This window comes from Hetaerina americana, unplaced genomic scaffold (assembly GCF_022747635.1).
Source record: "Hetaerina americana unplaced genomic scaffold, ioHetAmer1.1.p SCAF_6, whole genome shotgun sequence".
In the NCBI taxonomy this organism is placed as follows: Eukaryota; Metazoa; Arthropoda; class Insecta; order Odonata; family Calopterygidae; genus Hetaerina; species Hetaerina americana.
The window spans coordinates 65,600,806-65,626,961 of NW_027287205.1; the positions used below are offsets into that span (position 1 = coordinate 65,600,806).

The window sequence follows — 26,156 nt, forward strand, 5'->3', positions numbered from 1 at the left end:
CTTTGATTTCCCCAGTAGATCTCTTATCCAAAAAGGGATACAGCTTGGATGAAGCTATGGGTACACAATTTGGGAGTGTGTATACCAATTTAGTTTTGCATGTTCATGTTGAAATGGAACTGGTACACTAAAAAGTCATGAAAATAGTAAAGAGCACCATATAATATTTCAATTTGTGCGTTTTGATAAAACATTTTTCATTGTGTGCAATGATTTCGATGTCCAAAAAACCTACTCCCAAATTTCTTTCAAGTGTGTTTCATTTGGTTTAGTAAACATTTTTCTGTGCCAGTAGGTAATAGTTTTGTAGACATAGTCAACTGGTACATAGTATACATGGTCCTGTATACATAGTCAACTGGTGATCTAGCTATATATAATGGGATATCATTCAGGTGATATGGACTGTGCAGATAAAGGCTTTTACATTGACTATGTCATAACTATATTTGACAATTTTATGATGTAATGTATATCAATTATTTGCAATTTTTGATAATTTTTTCAATGCGCTTCTTTTCATTGTCTTAACTATGTTATCTATTAGGACAATTTGCAGCATATTCCAAGGCATGAGAAAGCATTGCTCATAATAATGAGGTTAGGCATTATTAATTACCTATTTAATACAAATCAGAGTTTTTATTAGACCTAATCTTTGTTGATACATTAGCTCTTGGTTTATTATACAAGACTAACTTAGTCTTAATGCAGTAATTTTCCATTAATGTAACTATTCCCTGCAATTTCACTTTTCTGCAAATTTCCCCTAATTTCTCTAGTTCTTAGAAATGTTTGTTTTAAAGCTTACTGTTTTGAGTGTTATTGATCTGTAGAGAAAAAAAAAATTTCATAAACCTTTTTATTTTGTGTTAACTGTAAACTGTACACTCGATAATTGAAAAGTTAAATAGAAAATCATTGCAAAGTAGTCAAATGTGGAAATAGAAAATCATTGCAAAGTAGTCAAATGTGGAATGTTTTTGTGTGCTTATTCTGTTTAGTAACTCTCTGTAGTAGTATGTCAAGATTGTCTAGTTCTTTTACTGAGTCGCAGAAGTCCCTGAAATATTTTGATCCCCACACCCTTTAACCATTAAACATATTTGTAACATTTTTCTTCTTTACTTCTGTATTGTTCTCTAAAGTAATCTGAAGTGTTGTGTGATAATTTATTTCATGAACCTTCCCTGCTATGCTTACTTTATTATTATAGAGCTATTTCTGTGCACCACAAAACAGCATTTTTCATGAGTCCTCCAAAGGTGTTTCCTACTGTATATTTTTTCCTGGTCGAACATTTGTTATAATCATCTATGCATTTCTTAAATTAACCATAAACATTCAAGAGACTAATCTCCTAAAGTAGTGCTAATTTGGTCAAAAGTGGAACCGTAATGCTTAATGGTACACCCCGTTATGGCACAGTGAAGATACAACATTGTCACTTTTTTTTTCTTTATTGTTGATGATTGCAGAGGAAGAGTTTGGGATATAGTGTGCTTGTGATATTCATTGTTGCATGAAACGCAATTGTGTGTGCCTATTTGAAAGCAGTTAGTGTGTTTAATTTTTTTATCTTTATAATAATATTTCATGTAAACAATTGGCATTGACATTGTTTTTTGTTACATTCTGATTTGAGAACTTTTTCTAGCCATTCATATCAGAATTCATACCATTTTTTTCTTATCCAAATCTGTTCAGGGGCAACCATGATACTAAATTGATGATATCAGTGGGTGTATCTGGGTAATAGGAGGACTCAAGGTTGGGTGAGGTAATATTTATCATTTCTTTACTTTTTTTATGTTTTGCATTTTCAGGCCGTGATATTAATTTGGACATATTGCGGGTACAAGGTTACAGGTTTTTTTGTAACAAATTGTGGAATGCTACTAAATTTGCATTGATGTATTTGGACCGCAACATCAAGCCAGTTGATTCAGGAAATGTAAGTGTGCGAACTGCTGACAGTGAGTATTCCTTGGGGAAAGAGGTGGAGAGTTTAAAATTTCCCTTACCGTCCTTAAAGAATTTGGTGTGGACTGACGGTTCCATAGTTGATAGAACACTCGAAGAATTAAATGGTCATTTGGCCGAGTGCAGTTACTTAGAGGGGTACGCTCTCTCGCAAACAGACTTGGTCACATATGAAGCACTCAAATGTAAATGTGGTGGTGGCTGTGAAAGTATCGGTGATGTTGTGTTGCAAGAAGATGAGTACTTGCATCTGCGTAGGTGGATGAAGCATGTCAACGCACTTAGAGACAGTTTCAAGTCATCTGGCATGGGAAGAAAGTCCAAGGAGGTCAGCATGTATGCTCTGAGCAGGCCTCCTCAGGTGCGCTGTGAATGACTTAATTTTATTTGGTCAATGTGTAAAAATGTTGGCTAGCATAAGAAGCAGAGCTTCTTTGTTTAATTTTGCTGATGGATATAATATTACTGAATTTGATGGCACATAAGATCCATTTGTCTCAAGAAATGGCTAAAGAAATATTTTTTGGGTCTTGTATGTGAAGTTAAGGTATCTGGTGGGCTAATTCTATCCAGATGCCTTAAACTCTGTTCTAGACCTTCCCTGCCTTATTTTATGGTATTTTTCATCACTGCGGGCAGTTTTTTTTTATTGACTGTAAACAGACAAGTATTCCTTGCTTTCTGTCGTAAAACACACCTGCATTTTACTTCATAAGTTTGATGAGACAGTAATGAAGTAATTGGCATGTATAATTTTATTTACTACAAACATGGCTTCGTTGTGATTGAGCACAAATTCCAATGCCTGATGATGGGCCACAAAATAACCGCTGTTGTGGAAAATAAAATATTTGAGAATTGCAAAGTTTTGTTTCACCAAACTTTTGAAGCATGAAACATTTCCATTATATTATGCCCAAGACCATTTCTTAGCATTAGTCTCAAAAATATTTTTCCTTTTGCCCTAGCTCCTGGTTTTTTCCAAGTTCTCCTATGCAGCAAAAAATACTTCAGACACATTGTGTTTACCCTCATAAGTACACTAATGCTTTTTATTAATACTCCCTGGTGAAACCCGTGGAGGTCTTCTATGTCCATGGTTCTTATATGCCATTATAATTGTAAGTTATTGAAGTATTTGCCTACTTTTTATGTGTGTTCAGTGTTAGATGCACTTGAGTAATTTAGAGCACGCTCTTAAATGTGCACAGTTATCTGTTCATGTGTTTTTCTTCTCTTTGTGTAAATTTTGTCTTTTCTCATACAATGTAGTGAAAATAATTCCATAATTTTCAATGCAGGGAATTAAGAAAGAATCACCAATGAACATTTGGATCCGCAGTCGCCTGGCAGCCGCTATTAAGGCTTGTAATGAAGGGTTTGAGACTTATGACCTCCCAATGGCTACAACTGCTTGCTACAATTTCTGGCTTTATGAGCTCTGTGATGTATACTTGGTGAGTAGAAAATACTAATTGTAATAATGTTTGTCCATCCTATCAACTGTGAAAGAAATGTTCAAAAGTTGAAGCAACTGGCTTTGAAAATGAGATTTCAATTAATTGCATGAGTGACACTGTATCCATAATATCTTTATATAGCACTTATTATATAAACATACTAATATCATAGTATCCTCACACTCCATTGCCACAGCAGATACGTTTTACACATCTATTTATGTGTATTACCGTCAATTGGAGATTCAAAAATGGAAGTTTTGTGTAATGTTGTGTAGATTTGGGGAGAATGTTTATTCCCAGAATAATTTGCATATTTTACACCATCTAAACTAGTAAAAAATCTGGTAGTACAAGTTCTTGATAAAATGAGATTTCCTCAAAATCAGTTGCCCTCTTTTGTCTTCTGTTCACTTTTAACCTCACAATTATTTTTAAAAGTGCATTTTGCTGGATAGTGATGTACTGAATAAAATTTCCAAAAAATATTTCATTTAAAAATTGTTGTAGCATTATTACTCTAGTCTAACCCAAAAGCTGAGCAATCAGCCTTAAAGTTGGTTTGATGCATGAGAGGAAAGCTTATCTCATATAAGCTGTGTAGCAATGCAACTGATCTTTATGATATAAATATTCAAATTTTGGAATCCACAGTCTAAATTTGATATAAAATGGAAGCCTTTAGAAATTATTATTATACATATAAAATGTGTGCTTAATTTACTAATAAATGTTTAATTTAGGAATGCCTGAAACCAATATTACAAGGAAATAAGGAATCGTCTGTTGCTCAAGCTGCTCAAAGTACTCTGGTGTTATGCTTTGAAGTTGGTCTCCTGCTCTTATCACCCTTTATGCCATACATTACTGAAGAGCTGTTTCAAAGGCTTCCAAATATAGCTGGAGCCACCCGGCCTATTTCCATTTGCATAGCTCCATATCCAGAGCCTGAACAGGTGAGTGTTATCAGTTATAATTTTTGTCATTGCCAGCAATTTCTTTTCAAACTCTTTGTATCCTGAGGCCACTATAGTGACTATGACCAATCTGATTGGTCCAAGGCCATATACCTTACATCTTAATCATTTATAAATGCATTCATTTTTACATATCACCGCAAAGCAACCATGTGTATATCACTGCACCATATGGCAATTTTGAAATACAATTTTACCTGGAAACTAATGGATACAAAAGAGTTATACAGTAAAAACGAAGGGGTATTTTCAAAGGACCAGTGAACATTTATGTAAAATCATGCATTGTTATATACTATAGTAGGCATAAGCAGTTGGTTTTTGTCATAGAATAGCAGTAGATATTTTTATATGCATTTTTTTCAGGTATTACCTTAAATTTTTATATGCTCAGCTTGAAAGATTCGACGAAAATAATCACATTATATCAGAAATAAATCCTTATTATTTAGAACTTGCTTTGTTAGAAATAATAACCACCATATTCTTTGAATAGTGTCTGCATACAGTCACAGGATTTTACATGCATTTTTGGAGAGACTTGTTACGTAATCATTTGATAGCCTACCAGTTAAGGTAGGTTTTGGATAGACACCTACTCAACATTGCTATCTTTCTTAGCTTCATCACACAAGACAACGTGGCACCCCATACTACATTAAACTGCTCTTCAATTATAATTACTTCTTTTCTTCTTCAATTCTCTCCAATATGTTTATACTTTTCCTGCCTCTTCCTTGCTTGCCAACGCTCTCCCTTCTGTCTCAGTCAGTGACTTTCCATCCCAAACCAAAATGCTCTGCATCCACCTTTCCTGCCCCTGTGGATTTCTCCATAGCGTCTTCTCTCCTCTCCCACCATACCTAGTATCTCTTCATTTATTTTCTTTTCCCTCCGTTTTCCTTTTTTTGTCATTCTCCAGACAGTCAATACATTCATCATTGGAAAGTCTTTGTTCACCGTCCACTTTCTTAAATGTTTCTGATTAATTGACTGCTTTCATCATAGCTTTTGTGGTGAGGCTGGTGAGGTGGAAATGGAAAGCACTGATGGAAATGGAAGGGCACTGCACTTTTGTAAATCAATTTCATTATGCTTTAGCATACTTCTTGCTCAATTATAAATATTTCAGTCAGAAGGTTTTTGGCATCAGGATTTTTATTATTAAATATAAATTACCACATTCAAAGAGGGTTTGATTGTTGAATTAGGGAAGAGTCGAATGAATAAGAGGTCCAATGAATGGTGTTTATAGTATCACTCTCCCAAACTCATATTTCAGCTATATACCCAAACTCAGTCACATGTGAGTTTTCAGGATGTAACAACTTATGGGTATCATTACCTTTATTTAAATATAACATTGGAATGTCACTTACCATTTCATTGGAAGTTGATGAAGAGTTAAGGATGAAAAAACAATGTTTTAGTATCAGAAGAGTCCTTTAGACATAAGTCATCTGAAATAGGTTTATAAGTAGAGTTGACAAACACTAAAAATGATGAAAAGTAGAATTTAATCCTACCTTAAAGGCAAAGATTTGACCTTTTTTATTCAATATTAGTGCCGAAAATCATGACAGAGTTTTCCTATTAGAAATATCATATCAATCATCAAATTGAATAGTTTTGGGATTCCATAAGTTCGGAAAGACTATGAAAAAACCAAAGCTATCAGCAGAAAGTTCAGTTTGATCGGTGAGGAGTAAAACTCGCCCAGTACTCCCAATCTCAAGGACGTGTGAAATCCGCGCATCCGGGTATGGGGCCAGTTCCTTTCTCTGCTTCCTATAGTTTCCCAGGAGGGTCTGGTAATTGAATCACCCAATATGGGTGGAGCAGAGGGTACCCAGAGACATCCCTTGGAATCAAACCCAGGTCCTCCAGCCAATGGTCCAACATTCTACCCTTTGGACTTTCGCATTCCCAAATAGTATTGTTTTTCTTCACTTGATATCAAAGTTCTAATGAGACTTTTCTTAACATTTTCATTCAGTGTCCCTGTCATCAGCTCCATCCTCATTGTAAACTCTTCTTTGCCTGACACAATTCAATCCCTATTACTTCCACCATTTTGTTCTAAAACACTTCTAAGATGATAAACTGTTCCCAGTTGCTCTAGTTTATGATATATTATTTTAGCACTCACCATCTGTTTTGTTATTTTAGTCTTCAATAAAGGTTCATTCTATAGAGGTTGAATTGTATGTTTAGTATTTGGTTACTCTGATGGGAAAATCAGAACTTGTGGGAATAATTTGGAGAACTAATTTCTTCAAATATTTGGGAAAATCTCAGCAAAAGAGCTGAATATTTAAATAAAGTCTTAAATTTGATATCTGGGAATATTAAAATGAGAATTTGGTTCATTTTAGTTTTGCAGCCAGTTAACATTTGGTGTAGGACATTTTGTGAGCAGGTCCTGCCAGAAATCCAAACTGTAGTAGGAGTGAGTGCAATGATACTTGTGGTGTTTGCAGCATTGAGGGAGCATTTGAATAAAAGTATCTTAATGAAATTCCCAACACTTGTGATTGATAAATAATACAGTTTCAGGCTTAGCATGATGGAATCCTTCATGATGAAAGAAGTCACTTGACTTTTCCACATTAAATTTACATTCACATTTAAATTGATATTTTTACTGGGAAAAGCTAAGTGTCTTCTTTCATTCTTTGTGATTAAAGTTAGGGGGGAAGTATGAGTTTCATTTGAAAAAGTTTGGAATTGAGTGTCCCCCTTAATCTTATAGTTTCACTGAATCAGGCAACCTACACATTATATACTTATATTAACTTCAGCTTTCTTTTTGTTCAGATTTAAATTTTCATGTTGATAACCAAATTGCTCAAAATATTTTAAATTCCTAAATGTGTTACATGCCACTATTATAGAACTATTTATTTCCTCAAACTGAAAGGTGGTGGTGAAAAATTTCATTGCATAAGAATGGAAGATGACTATGATGGTTATTCATTTTATTGCAGTATCCTTGGCATAATCCCAAAGTTGAAGCAGAAGTGGAGTTTGTTCAGAAATTGGTTCATGTAATAAGATCAGCAAGAGCAGATTACAATCTTCCTACAAAAGTTAAAACTGAAGGTAAAACACCATTATATTCATTCTTAAATTGCTTGGCATTTTGATCTTTTGGATAAATGTTTTCATTTTTGGTTGTGATGTGGTATAGTATTTGCACTTATAGAATGAAGTAAACTGATCATATGTTAAATTATAATAAGGTAGATGGGTGTTTGATTACCAAGAATGTTGAAGTGGAGAGAGGCAAGGAAGGGAATGAGGGAGTTTAAGGGATTACGAAGGAGAATGGTGAATCATGGGGTTTCATTGTTCACCCTAGAATCCATCAAATCTGGTTGCCTGTAGAACCTATTAGATGTTGGTAGCACTTTCACTAATGTATTTCCTAGTGGAATGAGATAACAGATGGTGACCAGGGTAGGAGGAATATTGTATAACAGAAGGTAGCATTATGTAATGATGATCAAAAAGGGTCAAATGATAAGGGAAAGGTATGGTAAGGGAAAGGAGACAGAGAAAGAGTGAGTCACAAAACCATTTTGATGACAAAACTACCTTTGTGAGGTTAAGCTTGATTATGAAATGACTTACCATGGGGATAATTGGAAGAGATGGGAGATAATGGGTCTTACTTTAACTTATTGTGGGTTTTGAATATGATAAATCAAACAGTGGTCAATGAGATGGTCAGGAGGACTTTTTAAAATATATAGGTGGATTATTCAGTAAGTCTATAGGAAAAAGTAGAAAAACAAATTATTTTGGGTAGATTTTTTCAATTTTCAGCATTATCTCCTCATAGCCGGGTACACTTTTACCAGTGTTTCTTAAGCTGTTTAAAGTCGTCCGAAAAGTAAGATTTCAGAAGGTCCTCAAAATAGGCATTTGTGTTGATGTTGACTTTGTTCGATGGGATGTATTTTCCACCGAGCCACTTTTTTCAAGTTTGGTAATTAAAAAAGTTACTGGGCCAAATCTGGTGAATAGGTTGGATATTGTAATAATTCGAACTTTGAATCCATAATTTTGGCCATTTAAACTCCACAGGTATGCACCAATGCATTGTCTGGATCTGGGGGAACTTAACAAATGAGAATGGTTTTTCTTGATTTCTACACTCAACTGGTGCAATAATGATGCATATTATTCATCATTAGACCTTTTTGCTAGTAATGTACAAGATTTTATGTGGATGATTCCGCATTCATCCCAAAGAACAGTGGCCATCACCTTGTTGGCTAATTTCACCATCTTCGCCTTCTCCAGAGCCAGATTGCTTTTAAAAACCCACTGTTTCAACTTCCTTTGTCTCTGAAGTGTAGTAGTGTATCCATGCTTCTTCTCCAGTTATGTATTGATTCAGAAACTTGTCAGGATTAAGATAGAAAAGTGCCAAACCAGTCTCCGACTTGACCACATGATTGTGTTCATTCTCAACTGAAAGCAAATACGGCACTCATCTTGCTAAGATTTTTTTCACCCAATTTTTTGCAAAAAATTGAAAAAGCTGTACCTTCCGATATACCTGTGGCTTCAACTATTTCAAGAACTTTGATTCGTTGATTACTCGAAACCATGTCGTGGATTTTGTCAATCATTACAGTGGAGGTCACTTCTACTGGACGTCCCGAACAATGTTATCATTTGTGGATGCATGGCCATGTTTAAACTCATACACCCAATTGTAAACAGTTGCAAATACAGCAGAAGATGCACTATGAACTTCATCTAACTCAGCTTTGATCTCTTTTGGTGTAAAACCTTCTAAATACGAGGTATGCTCATAAAGTAAGGGCCGTTTGGTCTCAGGAAAAAATATACTCATATGAAACGCATTTTATTGGCACTTTTAGTTAGCTACAAACCTACTTCACTTCTCTACATAATCGCCGTTCACTTCTAAGCATGTTTCATACCGCTGCACCAGCTCCTTTAGCCCCTCTGCATAGAAGCTCGCCGCCTGAGAGCCGAACGCTGTTCTTGAGTTCCTCTTCGGTTTCGAAACGTTGTCCACCGAGCAACTGTTCCAAGGGCAAGAAGAGGAAGTAGTCGCTAGGTGCAAGGTCAGGACTGTACGGTGGGGGTGGGGGGCCCAAAAACTCTTGTCCAATGGACATTCTTTGCTCTTTGTGGTGGTTGATGAGCATTTGCCGTACCCACCTTACACACAAATTGTGGTATCCGGGGTTTTCCGTAACAATATTGTAGACCGAAGTGCGTCCAAGTTGAGGAAATTGTTCAGCCAGGCCATTAATCATCAATCGACAATCACATCGCAGTTTTTGTTCCACTTGCAAAACAATTTCATCGGTCAGAATACTGGGCCTGCCACTTCGCTCTTCGCCATGGACATTTGCTCGTCCATTTTTAAAATCACGGAACCATTGTCTAACCTTTCCTTCACTCATAACTTTAAGTCCATAAACTAGGCATAACTCTCGATGAATTTCAGCAGCCGACAATCCTTTTGCACACAAGAATCATATGACAGAATGCACTTCACAGCTGGCGGGATGGACGATTGTGGCAGACATTGTTGTTTGTATGCACGGACAAGCAAACGACTTCTGAAACAAAACAAATGCTGCTATAGCTTCTCAATGAATCTGTAGATGTCGCTGCAGGAGTAAAACTGTGTTCTTAAGCGCCAATATTTTAATATAAGCAAACGGCCCTTACTTCATGAATAGCCCTCGTATGTTTAATCACTGCACAAGACTCATTTTTTTCGTTTTATAAATAAACAAAAATTTGTTGCTTCAATTGGCTATGAAACTAACATCACATGATGGATATAGCTGAAACTTTAACAGTGATCTAGTGAAGCTCACTTCAAGTAAGCTTTTTCCAGTGCACTACATGTTCCATTTCTTGGCTTTTGTAAGGAATTATTAAATGACGTGCATAAGTCTCCAGGAAATGTTGAGTGGTTCATATCTATTAGGTATTTGATGATGATGAATTCTGCCTATCCAATGTATTTAAAGTTGGTGATATGCTCTTAGAATCTGGTGAGGAATCAGCATTTGGGCTGTTTAAGTCTTTGTCTCTCAGGCATTTCTTAACAAGCAGTCAATTGAGAAATATTCAAGTGCTATTATTAGTTTTGTATACTTACTGCAGTCATATGGAGAAGGAAATGAATAATGCTTTCAATGAGTCTATCAAAACTCTGGCTTATTTAAAAATGATAATGTGGGAATATGTATATCTTTATCTTTTGGTATATAATGTACGAGGGTCATCCGGAAAGTAGTACCCGTTCGTGCCGCATGAAGTGCTGACGACGCGAGTAGCCGCTGGACGAGGTCAGATAGCTTCAGTGGCTTGTCTGCCTTCTCTGAGCCAAGTTGCGTGACGCTAGCATTGCCTGTGTTGTTTCTGTGATTGTTTACAATGTTTAAAAAAATTGAGAACGCCGCCAGTTGTGAAGTGAGGGCAGTGATTAAATTCCTCAATGCAAGAAACGTTCGCCCATGTGATATTCATCGCCAATTAAAGGAGGTGTATGGAGACAATGTAATGGACGAGTCGTCTGTTCGGCGGTGGTGTCGCAACTTCAACATGGGGAGGGGGAACACACACGACGATGAGCGTTCGGGGAGACCGTCTGTCATTACAGACCAACTGGTGAGCTCAGTTGACGAATTCGTGAGGAACGATCGGCGCGTCACAATTGATGACATCTGTGAGCATTTTCCCAATGTTTCTCGAACAATTGTTCATGAAATTGTTAAACACCATCTGCATTATGCAAAAATTTGTGCAAGATGGGTCCCTCGCGTATCTCAATGAGCTGGCGGCGAAGGACTATGCAGCAGGAATACAGAAACTTGTCATACGTTATGACAAATGCCTTAATTTGCTTGGAGATTATGTTGAGAAGTAGTTTAAAGTATCCTCTTTCAAATAAAATTTTTTATGTTTGTTAATATTTACTTTTGTGTCTTTATTTCACGAACGGGTACTACTTTCCGGATGACCCTCGTATATCTTTCCAGATTTTTTGGATGGAGTATATACAAGTTCTCACATCATATTATTCTTTCTTAAAGCACTAATATCAGCTCTTCTTTTCAGCAAATGTATGTTGCTTAGATGAAGCATCTGCCTCTTTAACTGAAAAATATTCACAAGATATTGCCACATTGGCCTACTGCAGCAAAATTGGGGTTATTAGAAGTTCTGATGTAGATAAACCTTCCACAAGTGGTTGTGCTATCCTCACAGTTTCTGGGGAGTGTGAAGTCCATTTGCTGCTCAAGGTAAGAAATTACTCTGCACTCTTTTAAAATGTATAGAATATATTATTTTTGATAGGACTTATGGAGTGTTGGGAATCTTATTGAAATACTCTGCTGCCTCTTACTTAAGATACATAAACATCAGCTGGAGTAGAGAAACTCAGACAGTTATGCATAAAATTATAATACCATTTGAAAATTGGCTGGCCCTGTTCAAATTGAAAATCTGAAAATAATTGGTATATCTGTTTTATACAAGAAGGAAGTTATAGTCAGGAGTTAAATTGTTAAATTTGGTCAGAAAATTGTATACTTAGTTGGAAAAATTACTTTTAATTAAATAGTGGCTGGTTATTTTATTAGGCAGGTCCAAAAGCTAAGCATTGATCATGCATACCAAGAACATGAGGTATGCTGGCTCAGTAATGTGTCAAATGCTAAGAAGAAAGAGTAGGACAGCTTTTCATTTTAAATCCTATGGTGCAATGCTGTTTTTAAAATAATTGAAGCTGTTGAGAATACATTTGTGGCAAAGTTCTCTCTCCTAGGGGTGCAAAACCTAATTAACACTGCGAGCCACCCATTTAGTGGGCAATTGTCTTGAGAAGTAGCCTAAGATCGCTATATGTAACCTCATAATGATAAATAAAACCAAATTATTAAAGATACAGCCATGAAATATTTACTCTTTGGATTCTGTCCTTGTTTACTATCTGGTTGTGCAAAGAGAATATTAGGCCAGAGATATTGCTGAATATAATTCTATATTGAATAATGAACTTTTAGTTTGTGAAATAATATATTATTACTAGGCACTCTTATTGTATTTACAAGTGCTGTGTGATATTTTGGCTGTAATGCTCTTGTATTGTTATTTTTCAGTGTTGAGTTGTCAAGCAATGTGTAACATCACTTGGTTGTTTGAATGTAAATTTTGGCTCTGCAATATTTTGATTATAATTTGTTGTTATTATCGCTCACATCATAAAACTTAGCAATAATGTAAAATAAAATATAAGAAGGATAAAAAGTGAACATTTTGAGCATAAAAGAAATTTGTTGTGAGGAATTAAAAGTGAATTTAAACTGAATACGTAGGTGTAATCATGCTTTAGCAAATATCATGCCATTCGAATATTTGGAAGTTGATTAATCAATGCTCTTGTGAGTTTGGTTTGCGATGCATAGTTCTTCGGCTGTAAAGATATGCACTGCTTATAAATTCATATTAGCCAAAGAATCTTTTTAAATGACCATTATCATTTTCTGAAATCAGGGTCTAGTGGATCCAACAAAGGAAAGAGAGAAGCTTTCAAAGAAGCGAGAGAAGCTGGACCAACAAGTTTCACGTCTAGTGTCTGCAACAAATGCTCCAGATTATGAGTCCAAGGTTCCGGAGGAGGTGAGAGCTGCAAATGATGAGAAACTCTCTCAATTGCGGGGTGAGCTGGCTCGCCTCAACATAGCTGAAGAAGCTCTCCAAAGCATGGAGCAAACTTAAAAAGAGTTTATTTAAAACCATTCAAAAAGCAAGTGTAATGAGCTCTGGAAGTTTTAAATAATTGGAATAAAATTATTTATCTGAATTCACCTTTTATTGTCCTACTCTGAAGCCTTGAAACTCCACGGTACTCTACCTGATGAAGATGCGCAGCATTGAAACCATGGTCATGTGAAGTATTAAATCTTTATGTGGAAGTGCAAAGTTTCTTTTTCTTCTCTCCATGAATCTCATTTAGCAGGGCAAATATCACTGCCAGGAATGCTCTTCAAAGTGTAGTGTGCCAGTGAGTTCTTTTTGCATGTAAGATATAATAATTATAGAAATGCAATGATAGCGAATGCTCCTCTGACTGAAAACCATGTATATATGTAAATGGCTAGTGATGGGAAAGTATCATTTTGCCATTTGAAAGAAGCTATGCATAAGGATTCCCAGTTGCTGTAAAGAGTATGTGCTGTTTTTAGTTTTAATTGTGAGTTCCTGGACCACTCATTGCCTAATAATTTTCAGTTAATGTTGTTGTGAACCATTTCAGTTTGTTTAAGTTAGTAAAATGCAGATAATCAAAGTAGGTAAATTATGCCTCATGGTAAATTATTATACCAAGAGGGGAATTGAATTTTTTTATGCTCATTAATATATGTCATACTATTTTTTTGATGATACAATATGGTGGCAGAAGAATTAGTTATCAGAATAATATCAGCTTCAATTTAACTAATCAATGGAATTTTTAAAAGTTTTGAAGAGGTCAAGTATTGATTCCTAGTAGTGGTAGTTTTAGGGGAGGCAACCAACAGCTAAGGTCATTTGCACGATTAGGAATGGATGGGAAAGGCAGGGTGGAAGGAAATCCGGCATAGGCATTAGCCTACTCTTGTCAAAAGGCACCAAAGAGCGGTTTAATGTCCCATCCCACGAAAGTCGTACTCACTAAAAGTGCTCTCCATGAAGCACCTCAAGTAAGGATTGGGATACCAATGAAAAAAATCTACCGCCTCAGCGATTCGAACCTGGGCCCTTACAGTGGGAAGCCTGTACGTTAGCCACTGCACCATCCCGATCCTCCAAGTTGATTGATTCCTTAATTCCTCTTGATTCCTTAATCAGTAAAAATCATCTCTTCAAAATATTATGTAGTAAACGCTGTGATCATTTACCGTTCAAAAATCATTTACCTAGATTGGGGTTCCTACTGTATCCCTTAATTTCCAAATAGTGTCACAACTGGAGAACTGGGAATTCCACTCTTCTGGACACCTCTGGGAATATTCTGGGAAAATCCATGTTTGACTCATTATATGAGAAATTTTTCTGCCTGTTGAAGTGAGATGTGTTTGAGAGATGCGACTACTTGCACTTCTTCTGTTCTTGCAGCCCTTGCCCTACTTGACCCTGCATTAAGAGAAACTCCATTGAGATTTTACTAATAGAGACAGTGGAAAGTGAAAATTTGTTTTTGAGAAGTTTTTGATGTAAAAATCATGGACTTGCTGTGATTGTGAGCTGTAAAACTAATACAAAGATATTTCCTATCCTCAGTCGTTTCTGAGGTACACATATTTGTATATTTATGCATCACTTAACATTTTTTCCCTTCTATGTAGCATAATCCACTACAAATCAGTAATACTATGGGGCGATGTAATGAAGGGAAATAAACTATCATGATGCATCATTCTCGTAGCAATAGTACATTGATGTATCTCTGTACTAAATCTGTATACTAAAGTATATATACATATGACTAGCATATGCCATTTTGTGACATTAAAATAAAGTTTAAGCCTTGTCTTGAGCCTGTCAGTAAATAGCTTTTACTCTGGCTCGGAAAGGTTTTACCATTTTGCTAAACACCTAAATATTTATTGATTTAGGTTTGTATTTTAATATACATGCTGTTTGTGAATAATTTTCTTTTTTGACTTAGCTTCTTCAGTACTCGCCCAATTACTTGAACTATTTCAGTTGAGGTGAATTTAAAGGAAAAATTTCTCAATAATCTCCTCTGTGGGATCATTTCTAAGGTCCCATTGACATCCTTCATCAATATGTTTTTATTCCAGCTTTTTTTTAAGCCCAAGAGAACAGATAAACAGGAAATGAGGATGTGCCACAAAAGACCAACTGGATATGTGTAGATGAAAAGAAGTAAAGGATTTCGGCAACATTATGCTACCACCAAATTTATGTTAGCATATAAAGTATCTTTGCCTGAGTCAGCTGGAGTCATTTGTTGAAAATGAGGCTGAGGGTTATTCAGAGGCCATTATTGACAGTTTGTGACCTCAAGGAGTGGGCAACAACTTCAGAAATGGTGTGAATTTTGAAGTTTTGTGGCTCTTTTTACTGTTTGACCTCATTTCATTCCCAATCAGGCACAATTAAAGTTTTAACTTGCCTTCCCTTTCATTTTGCATGCATTGGTATTGAAATAGAATGACTCCAAATGAGATTTACCATTGATTTAAGATGGAAGAGAGAAGTGGTGCTGCATAGGTAAATTTGTATTACTTATGTGAATGAACCCTTTTCACCAAAACGGTGTGGTGTGCAGTTTAATATTTTTGGGTAATACAATATTTTGATTCCTAAAATGCTCGAAGTGAGTAAATATTGGTTGGACTAGGCCAATGTCACATTTTTCATGTTATTTCTTTATATTTTGGTGATGATGGATGACATTACATTGCAGATTGTTGAATTGATGGTGAGCAGAATTTATGGTGTTTTGAGCAGACAAAGGCGATATATTAGTACAAAATACATTCTCATGTTGTATTTTTGGCATAAAACCACATGCTTTGATAAATGAATTAAAATTCAAGACAGAACCATGTATGTTCGACCTGTAAAGAGTAACTCTTATCCTGCTTGATGAAATCTTGTGGTACTCTTAAGTGGAGTTGTAAATGGATATTTTTTATTGGAACGAAATTAATGTGGGAGAGAATGGATCATGATTGAATTAGAGATTCTGCCAAAAGCATCCCAATGAGACATCTTATGTTTCAATGGAAGGAAAGGCAACACTTAGGTGAGGTGAGGTAACCTAAGTTAGAGATAGGATTCTAAAACTGTAAGGGCCTTAGAGAGCCACACATTATTTAAGAGAAAGGGTCCAATTTTACCTTTTAACCCTCCATTTATTTTTAATCTTGAATCCATGATTCCAGAGCCACCTTTGGTTCTTGACCATTGTCAGGGTCTTTGCACTCTTCCTAGTAGCATAAAGTTATCTAATTGACCAAAAATCATTATGAAGTGACAAATAAATTAATGTTATGCATATAAGTTGTTTAATATGTATTTGATATGCATATGAAACATTTATGGGCATACTTAGACCAAAATTATTGATCTGATCGTGTGAGATTTTGCAAACATTATTTATAAGCCTGCAAACCAACAACTTAAGGTACCTCAAAGCATTAAGTTTGGCATAAATTGTATCATATCAATCCATCAAACCGCAGGGTAGTGTTCAAGAGCAAATAGAAGGGTACACAAATAATGTAATTTGTAATAGTTATTACAAGTTCTATCTGAATACTAAATGTCCTTAATTGCCCTCACTCAATGCACAATTGATTACCCTCATAAATTGTAGTCTGCATGCAAGATGTCATCAGTGCCATCCTCTCTCTTTTTGTTTTAAAGGCAAGTGAAGGAATACAGTGTCAAAAAATATGGAAGAATATTTATCATTCTTACTTTATAGCACTTAATTTTCTTGTCACACGATATAGCTCTATAGGTTGTAAAAAACTCATTTGAAATAAAATTTAAAAAGAATATTTTGAAATATTCTTTTTAAATTTGCTGCATTATTGATTTTGATGTTGTCAATCATATCTGGTATTTTGAGAATAATTCTCATATTTTTTTACCATGTAGTTGTTTTTTAGGATACTGTGGCCATATATATATATATATATTTTAAAGGACACTGTGGCCATAATTTATCTCAGTAAAAACCTTTGACTGCTGTGCTAGTTTCACCATCAAATCATCATGCATTGTTTATCTGGTGTGGACAAGGGTACTACATTTGTTGTGTCCACTGCAAACTAAGCCTTTTGACATGTGAAATATTCACATATTCTAAGTTAGGGGGACCTGTACCACCTCTAGTTTTGCCTGTAGTTCTGGCATTAGAAACTTGCAAAACTTGGATTTCAGAAGAATTTTTCCTGAGTCAGCACCCGAATTAACCAATTTTGTCCTGTCAGAGGCCCATATTATGTTTAATTTTTTCAGATCAGTAATCACAAAATAATAATGCAGCTGCAAAAATAGCAGCAGGTACAATTGTTTCTTTATAAGTGCCACCCTAATACACACATTTAAAAAATAATGTGCAGTGAAGACAACTTTCCTCTTGTTTTCACTTGTATTCATTTAGTTGTTGAATTCTTCCAGTTGATGTGAAGACTCAGATTACGGTGAGTAAATGCAGCATCAAAGCATGTACGCTCTCAGTTTTGCAGAACTTAAGCATTGGAAATTCATCGAGAGGAATATTCTTAGGTGATCAAATTAATATCCATTCATTTCTTGGAAGTTTTTAAATACATATTTCAAAATGTTTAGCGTAGCAAAAATTTATTTTGAGAGAGTAGAAATAAATAATTTACTACATAATTTTTTCTCCTTGAAAAATAATTGGAGAGTTATTGGCCATTCACCACTTGGCTAATCCATGGAATGAATCCTGCAACTCTTGTGAAGACTGGAGGTGATTGAAGACAGCTTTGACCTCCAAAGGACACAATTCCTATTTGGACTCCATTAATAACAAGAGGGCCACCACTATCACCCTGTGAATTACAAAAATAATTGACGGTTATTTTTCTTGCTTGAATTAAAGTGAAATTTCTGAAATATCCTTAAAAAATGAGGTATGTTGAATAAGTTTAAGTTTATCTTTGCATTGAGAGTTTAAAAAAGTCCATTTAAAAAAATTAAAGTAGAGAATAATTTGTGTGTCAAATTGTGTTCCTATAGATTTAAGATAGTAAAATTTTATTATTTGATTTTTATGATTAACCTTGTGGAGTAAGAACTAGTATATAATTTTCTTTTTAACAAAACTAGACACAAACTGCCTTAATTAAGCCAAACTTGATTAACGAAAGTACTTCATAAGTACAAAAGTCAAATTATTAGGTCTAACTTTGATTTTGGTATTTGATGTAATTGTGAAATATAAAGAATAGTTTATTCAATATTTTAATTATTATATTGGATTTATCCTGCTTCATCTGTATAAAAATGTTCCCCTCAGTTTTATCCTCTTAAGTAGTTTAGTTATTCTGGGAATGAGTCTTATTTCTTTACCTGATATTTACACCTGAGATTTTTGCCAGTTCCTTTCTCAAAAGTAATGGATATTGATTCTGTTATTATATTTGATGTGAAATATGTTAGTCATGCTATTAGACATGTGGTGAATATTTTCTTAGAAATTGCTCCATTTATAAAACCTTATTACTCACCTGGCATGTGGTTCCTTCGTTGCCAGTGCAGCATATATCACCATTGTATACCATCCCACCATAATATTGTTCACATTCACTATTCTCCATTGTCACCAGATTGGTATACTTCAGGTCGGGGCTGATTTGAGAATCTGAAAAATCGCTATGGTTAGGTAGGAAACTTTCATTTGTGTGTAAACTGAGTTGGTAATTACATACAACAATTAAGAATATATATTGCATATTTATTGCGTTCATAAATTAAATTTGCGTACCTACATGAATATAATATTCATGACTTGATATGAGAACAACAGAGTCAGACATTCACTAGTATTAATAAGGTAATTCTGAAAACAGGCTATTGAGATTAGACATTTTAAATGTCTCTATGCCGGTGTTCCGGGTATACATACTCTGTTGTGGTGGTGTACGCAGCAAATCTACCTACAGAGCACTGTATTTTGCCTTTGTGGGATTATCGTTTGGTTTAATTGATTATGGATTGTCTCTCACTATGGTTTGAGATATTTGGTGAACTGGACCGGTCTCGTACCTCGGTTATGTGAGAAGACTAGATATATTTACTCTATATCAATTACTATTTTATGTATAAGTAATCTATGCATATAACCTGTTCATTAAGGATGATTGAGTATTATAAGGTAGTATGTAATCTCAATTCTATTTCACATCATTCCACTGTAAATTCAATAATATCAGCCTCCTGGAGCTTTGATTTTCTCCCTGCAATAATATTTGCTTGTATTTTCTTTGTAGGTAAAGTGCTTGTGTTTATTATCAGGGAATTCATATTGTTATATAAGAGTCACTGCTTTCCAAAATAAATTGTAATAAAATCCGATAATGTCTTCTGTTGGTGAGTACTTGGTAATTCAAGGGAAATGACAAAAAGGTATTTAATATGGATCAAGTGTTTTCAGTCTGTTGTGGGGTCTATCTCTATAAAATGCATAAATGTCACTTTTGTACATGATATGCACTATTCGAGTAGCTACTCAACTTTCCAATTTTGGGGTCAGTACACATTTCAGACCCCTCTCAGTACACTTGTTAATGTGTTGGAGTTATCTTACTTGTTAATGTGGGAGAAATCCTGAGAGTATGTAATCGTTCAAGTTCTGGTATCATCTTTATCTTCCGCATGCTGAGTGTACATAATCGACTAACATGTTTGTATTGGATGGTAAGAAAACGCCTGATAAAGACCTTTCATTTCATAAACACTTAATGATAGAATTTCTTCATGAGGTGAATTTTGAAGCAGGTGACTTTCATTCACTACCTACTTCATCATATTTAGGAGGATTCCTTCACACATGATAGCAGTATCAGAAGGTTCAACACTTCTAGTACCATATCTAGTGATGCTTTTTAAGAGCGAGGCAAGCTGACAGCATGGGGCCTATAGGAATTGTGCATCAATGCTTAAGAACCCCTTGAACAGAGCCCTGTTGCAAGTGGATTATCAGACTTAAAAATATGCTCAATTGCAATTGGCTTGTTGGAGAGAATTTAGTGAAGGCACATGTGTGAGTGGTGTGTGACGCTGACCTCTGTAAACGATAAGGTAAGAGTAAAATTAATACACTAATGACTTTATGTACTATTCTACTAACTATAGTTAGTTCCTTATTCATGGATTATGGAACCACACCATTTGCATATATTCTAGTGTGGTACACTAGACTAGCTGCATAAGGATGAAAGTAAGGGTTACCAGGGAAAATGTTAAAATCTTGTGAACACTGACATGAACATGAGAATTCAGATGACTTTCTGACCCTAATATTTTCCTTCTCATTGATAGTCCCTTTTGTTGCCTGAAATATCAGAATTCTCAGAATATCTGATTCCAAGTGTATTTAAATTAAATCGTAATTACATTTTTATTGCTAATGTGAATCCAGCACAAGTAGCTAGTTGTTAAGAGTTCCATTATACATTAATTACTTTTCATAAAATATTTTCTCAGGGATCATATGCATGTATGAAAAGTTTCTTTTTGAAGTGAAATAATATTTCCTATTCAATACTAAGTGTGTATCTCATCCCATCAAGTTAATGACGTAGTAACTTAGTCAACCATTGCGGTTGGATATGGAAAGAATTATCCTTTCTGCATAAGTATCAATAAGTATATTTGGCCTATCAATAGTTTTAAATGCTTTTTAAGGTGGTAAAACAAATAATTCCTTTCATTTGGGAAAACTTATTGCACACACACATGAAATAATTACATTGCACCCAGTTGCAGTGAAATTAAATTTTATCTCACCATCACTGGTTTTTCCCCATCCACTGACTGTAGCCATTTGTCCTCCTCCTACTTCAGTTGATGATAGTTGGATTGGGCTGATGTAAGCTGCAAAAAATATTTGATACCATTTATTCCTTGGCTAAAATATATGGGCAGTTACTGAAATTTAGGGATTATGTTTGTGCTATAATATCTCTGCTATTAAGTGAATGCGATTAGTAGTTATTGTGGGAGGAGACCAACAGAAATGCTAGGCAACTGAATAGAGACCAAAATTAGCCACCCAATTGAAAGTGGTGTACCCAATTGAAAGTTTTGTACATAAATATGAGTAGGATTATTAGTTATCAGAAGTAAAAATATAATTCGGCATAAGCCTACTCTTAAATAAACGGATCCATGAGTCCACAGCTTAAAGTCCCATTCAATTCATGATTTCATCAGGAGAAAAAAATTGGATCAAATTATTCAGCATTCCATGTGATACTGTCCTGGATTAGGATACCTCTGAAAACTCCAGCTCAACTGTAATTTGAAGTTTGACCTCGGTGTGGGAAGCCAATACACTAGCCACCATACCAGTGCCATTAGTGCCCTGGATTAATGAGTATTACCTGGGAAATTATACTTACGAGACATTGGAATCTGTTGAGGCAGCATGATGAGAGAAAGATCATTTTGTAGAGAATTCATGTCAAAATACGGGTGTGTAATCCCTTGATAGGATTGAATGACAACTTGTGAAGGATCTCCATTTTGGATGGTCAATGATCCCAAGATGACAACAAAACTTTGTGCCCTAAACATTAGTGGAATGAAAGAGAAATATTTTGTAGACAATTATAAAAATTTAAATAGTAAATATCTTTTCATTGATATTCTTTGTGCTTTAATTTTAAAAAGGAAAATAACTGAAATTACCCGTGAATATTGCAAACAATTTTCAATTCAATTCCAGTCATGGGGGGGAAAGCATATATGCTTGGGAGAAGGGGATTAATTTATTTGAATGCATTCTTGATTAAAATTTTTTAAGTTCAGGATCAATTGTTACCAAATATGGGCGATTTGGTCTGGGATTTTCAAATTGTCTAATGTTAAATGACCATAAAATTTAGTTGTTTAAGATCATTTGGCAAGTGTTGATAGTCCTAAGAGCTAGAATAATAGACTTACTAAATGGGTAAGTGGATTACTATATCTATTTTTTTATTAAATAGGGTTGATGGTAGTTCTATGTTTGAGCTGGTGTTATTTGTTATTAAGAATAAAAACTACCTTTTAAGTAAGGTTCTATTTTCATCTTTGTTCATCTATTACTACAGTGAATTTACTTGTACCCTATTTGACAAATGTATCTACTGCTAGTGACCTATGGTGTTATTTTGGTTGCTCCAATCGACAATCAATATATTCCTCATATTTATTGGATGATTATTTCATGCTATTGATTAGTAATAGCTGAAACTCTATGCTCATATTGCATTAATTTAATAATTAGGATTTTAACTACATCAAGGCTTGCAATGATAGTACCACAAGTATAAATGTGTTCATTGGTACACTGCTGAGTAAAATAGTGGAGTAGAAAAGCAACAACTTTCATGGTAACTCATGGCCCTGATAACTGATAAAAAAACGCAAAATGCAAAACAGAAATTTGAAAAGAAGCATTATAAGTGTGAGATTTACTTTTCAGTAGATGAACTGTATAGCTAGAAGAAAACCTATTCTGTTTTATGTAATGATTTTAGCAAACTAAAAAACCTTTTTATGGTAAAGATCTGGGTATGCCCAAAACAAAAACATTTTACAAAATTAATAATTAAAATCATATAACTTACTGATAACCACAGTGGCCAGCAGTCAGGATCCAATTTGAAGAAATGATAGAACCTCCGCAGAACTCCTGATTGTCAATGAAAATAGCGGCTTGGTATGGAAATTGCCCTGCCTGAGCAAAACTACCTCCAATGATGCGGGACTCATCATTTTCTGAATGAAAATTATCTCAATCAATATTTACTCTTTAGGCATTAATGTTGATAACATATATATATATATATATATATATATATATATATATATATATATATATATATATATATATATATATATATATAATAATACACTTAGAGCTTGTCTGTGATAGAATAATATTAATAGAAATAAAAGTGGAACCAACAAATTTATTCATAGTTCAATTGTACATGTCAGCAAGCAACCATAGGGAGGAAGAAGTCAATAGGTTTTACAATCATTTAGATGACACAATTTCTTGTGTTCTTGGAGAGAAATTTTGGGGATTGATGTAATTATATTTGAAGGGAGAGACAATAGAGTAGTGGGGACTACAATTTAGATTCAAGAAATGACAAAAAGTACAAGCACAAAAATTAGCACAAGAAATAATTGTACACTTAAAACAAAGTACATAGATACTTATGGACATAATTCAAAGAAACTGAGGGAGAAGCTGTAACATGTAGGCCCTAATTCAACAGAGTCATGCGTTAAAAGTTACTGTCATTGCATCTCTTGCAGTTTCTTTGAATGTTTCAAAGATAACACCCTAGTGTTTAAACATTGCCTTTAGCCTCATTGACCTAAGTCTAACATGCATGACTGCAAATACTTGTGACATTGTATATGTAGTATTTTGCTATAAAATTTTGTCCCTTCAAAGCCTCCACAATTTTTGGAGTTAAAGAGTATGGATCAGTGGCTTAATTGGCTAAATGCTATCAAGAAGCTATCAAGGCAAATGATTTTTAAACCTTAAAAATGTTGCATTTTTATGTTGATCATGTAGCTGCTTTAGGAGTATCTATCATGTATATCTGCAGGTGTACCTATTTTCATGCTTTGGTGTCAGGAAGACAATTGGATATCTATTGCAATGTATTAACTTTGTACATACAATGGATATCCAGAGTTAATTTAGAATAGAATCAATGCAGAGGTTAATGCATTTACAGAGGGGTGGAAATTGATGATAGGAATATTAAATAAAGATGATAAGAAAAGACCAAGGTAAACTTTAACTTGGAGTTATGTTTTAAATGGCTCAGAAGCTTTGTCATTGAGGCAAGAGGATAAGCAGAGACTGGAGGCTTTTGAGATGTGGGTGTGGAGAAGAATGGAGAAAGTAAAATAGTCAGGCACGGAAACAAACAATAATGTTCTAGGCTAGTTGAGGAAGAGTGAGAGGGCACTTGGGAGAAGTTCAAAGGCAGGACAAGTGGATTGCAGGGAATGCTGAGGGGCAAGGGGCCGCCAGAATAGTGTGTTCAGGGATAGGAAAGAGAGTTTTTAGGTAGGGAAAGAGTCTCAATGCCATTTGGATGAAATTAAGGGAGGTAAAATGAATACAGAACTAAGGATTAATTATACAATATGGAATTTTTGGATGTTTTGTATCTAGTTCTGTAGTGAGGACCTAAGAGTACAGTGGTGTGTAATTCAAGGGAGTATCATAAAACATACCCAAACCCACTAGACCACTCCTAATAATAATGATTATACAATGTATAAACTTGTCCTGTATGGAAAAAGATCAAACATGACAGATTGAAATTGAATCATTGATCAACTAAGCACTTAAGCTTTAAAAATGTTCACCGCATATTGAACTCTGGTAATCAGACATCACATATTCATCTTTTTCTCATCAAAGGGTAGAATAAGTAAATTCATATCTATGAGTCTCACTTGGATTTCAAGTCCCAGTCAGTAGACTGATGAGAGAAATGGGACAATGACCAACAGAAAAGAAGGAGTTAGATTCATTTCAGGCTGTTATTCAGTTTGGTTTCCTCGCTTGTTGTTAGTATTCACTTTCATGTTGTTTGCTTGCTAATCTTAAAGAACTGCTGCATTTCACTTACTTTTAACAAGAGCATTTCTAGCCTTTAAGGCTGCTTTCCATGGCAGGTTATTTGGCAGAGCATCAATTTTTGGTTCTACCTTAGACAAGTTTGGCAGCTGCACCGCCTGAAACCAAAAAATGGAACATCTAAATAAAGTCTTGTTCACTGGTAAATCTTCTATGTCCACTAGTAATATTCCAATTTAACCGATTTCATAGTTACTTTTTAACACATGGCATATCATGTTTAGACCATCAATTATTTTATTTGATTGATTGTGATTTAACTGAATTTGAAGAAATACTGTGTTCATAGAAGAAATCCATTTTCAAATGAGTATTTTCAGAAAAAGGATATGAATATATGAGCATAGGTAATTGTTAATGTGGGTATTGTGAACCTGAAATTTAATATCAAATATTCAATCTAGCAAGATATAAATTACCTTACTATTGATCTTTTAAAATTAAATTTCATTCCACTTTGACTATGGTTTACCCATCAAAGTTGTCTTCTGCCATGCTGGAAGTTGGATTTATACTAAGCACTATCAAACTGAAGTTGGATTATGATTGCAGAGAAAACAATAACTGTCAAAACTATAAATGACTTGGATAGGATGCACTGTTTAAATTTCATGGCAATGGTTAAAATGCGTAAAGAAGCCAAATAGCAGCAAAAAAAAATAGTGTTAGGTAGACTAAACCATTCAATATGTGATTTTTACCCTGTGGATATAGCTACTCACTGCAACTGGACAAAATGACTTGAATAGGATGGTTTATGGATGTACATACATATAAACCATGAGCATATTGGAGATTGTGAGCATATGATAGATTGATTACAGAATCAATCCGAAGGTCGGCTTGGTAGGTAATGGTATAGCTAATTCAGTACTAAGCCCAAGGGTGTGTGAAATTTACACATTACGGGGGAGAGGCCAGTGCCGACTATGGTTTACCAGGAAGGTCTGGTGCCGGACGAATCACGCAGCTTGGCTAGAGCTGAGAGGCTTGCCTGGGAATCGAACCCGGGCCCTCTGGCCAGTAGTCCAATGATCTACCCCTGGACTAACACTACTCACCATAATATGAATTAATACAATGTAAAATATAACATCTTCACAAAAACGGTAAGTGTAAATTTCTCTTTTCAGATAATTTATTCCATTTAAATTGTTAGATTCAAGTGCCCTACGTATTTTATATGATCAAAAGTAGTTTTATTTGTTAAATAAGTCATACTCAAATGTAAGTACTCACCTGAACTGCAATGATGGCTACTAGAGCCAAAAAGAAGTGTAAATATGCCAT

The 26,156-nt window shown here is 34.9% G+C and overlaps 2 protein-coding genes across 3 annotated transcripts in view; one reads left to right on the forward strand and one right to left on the reverse strand.

Moving 5' to 3' along the window:
* ValRS (Valyl-tRNA synthetase) overlaps positions 1 to 13,292 on the forward strand; it is a 36,013-nt gene extending 22,721 nt beyond the window's left edge. Inside the window, exons 15-20 of one of the 2 annotated variants that reach the window (XM_071593581.1) lie at positions 1,827 to 2,344; positions 3,285 to 3,440; positions 4,187 to 4,399; positions 7,408 to 7,522; positions 11,543 to 11,727; positions 12,983 to 13,292. In XM_071593581.1, the coding sequence (XP_071449682.1) occupies positions 1,827 to 2,344; positions 3,285 to 3,440; positions 4,187 to 4,399; positions 7,408 to 7,522; positions 11,543 to 11,727; positions 12,983 to 13,207 (1,412 nt within the window). In that variant the 3' untranslated portion in view covers positions 13,208 to 13,292. The remainder of the gene's footprint in view (positions 1 to 1,826; positions 2,345 to 3,284; positions 3,441 to 4,186; positions 4,400 to 7,407; positions 7,523 to 11,542; positions 11,728 to 12,982) is intronic. The other variant, XM_071593582.1, reaches the window with a different exon arrangement.
* A 3,070-nt stretch (positions 13,293 to 16,362) lies between these two features.
* LOC139695448 (brachyurin-like) lies at positions 16,363 to 26,156 on the reverse strand. Its single transcript, XM_071594235.1, has 8 exons — positions 26,106 to 26,156; positions 24,859 to 24,964; positions 22,816 to 22,966; positions 21,604 to 21,770; positions 20,990 to 21,076; positions 18,709 to 18,842; positions 17,899 to 18,030; positions 16,363 to 16,431 (listed from the first exon to the last, which is right to left on the reverse strand). The coding sequence occupies exons 1-8, from the start codon at positions 26,154 to 26,156 to the stop codon at positions 16,363 to 16,365; spliced, it is 897 nt and encodes a 298-aa protein (XP_071450336.1).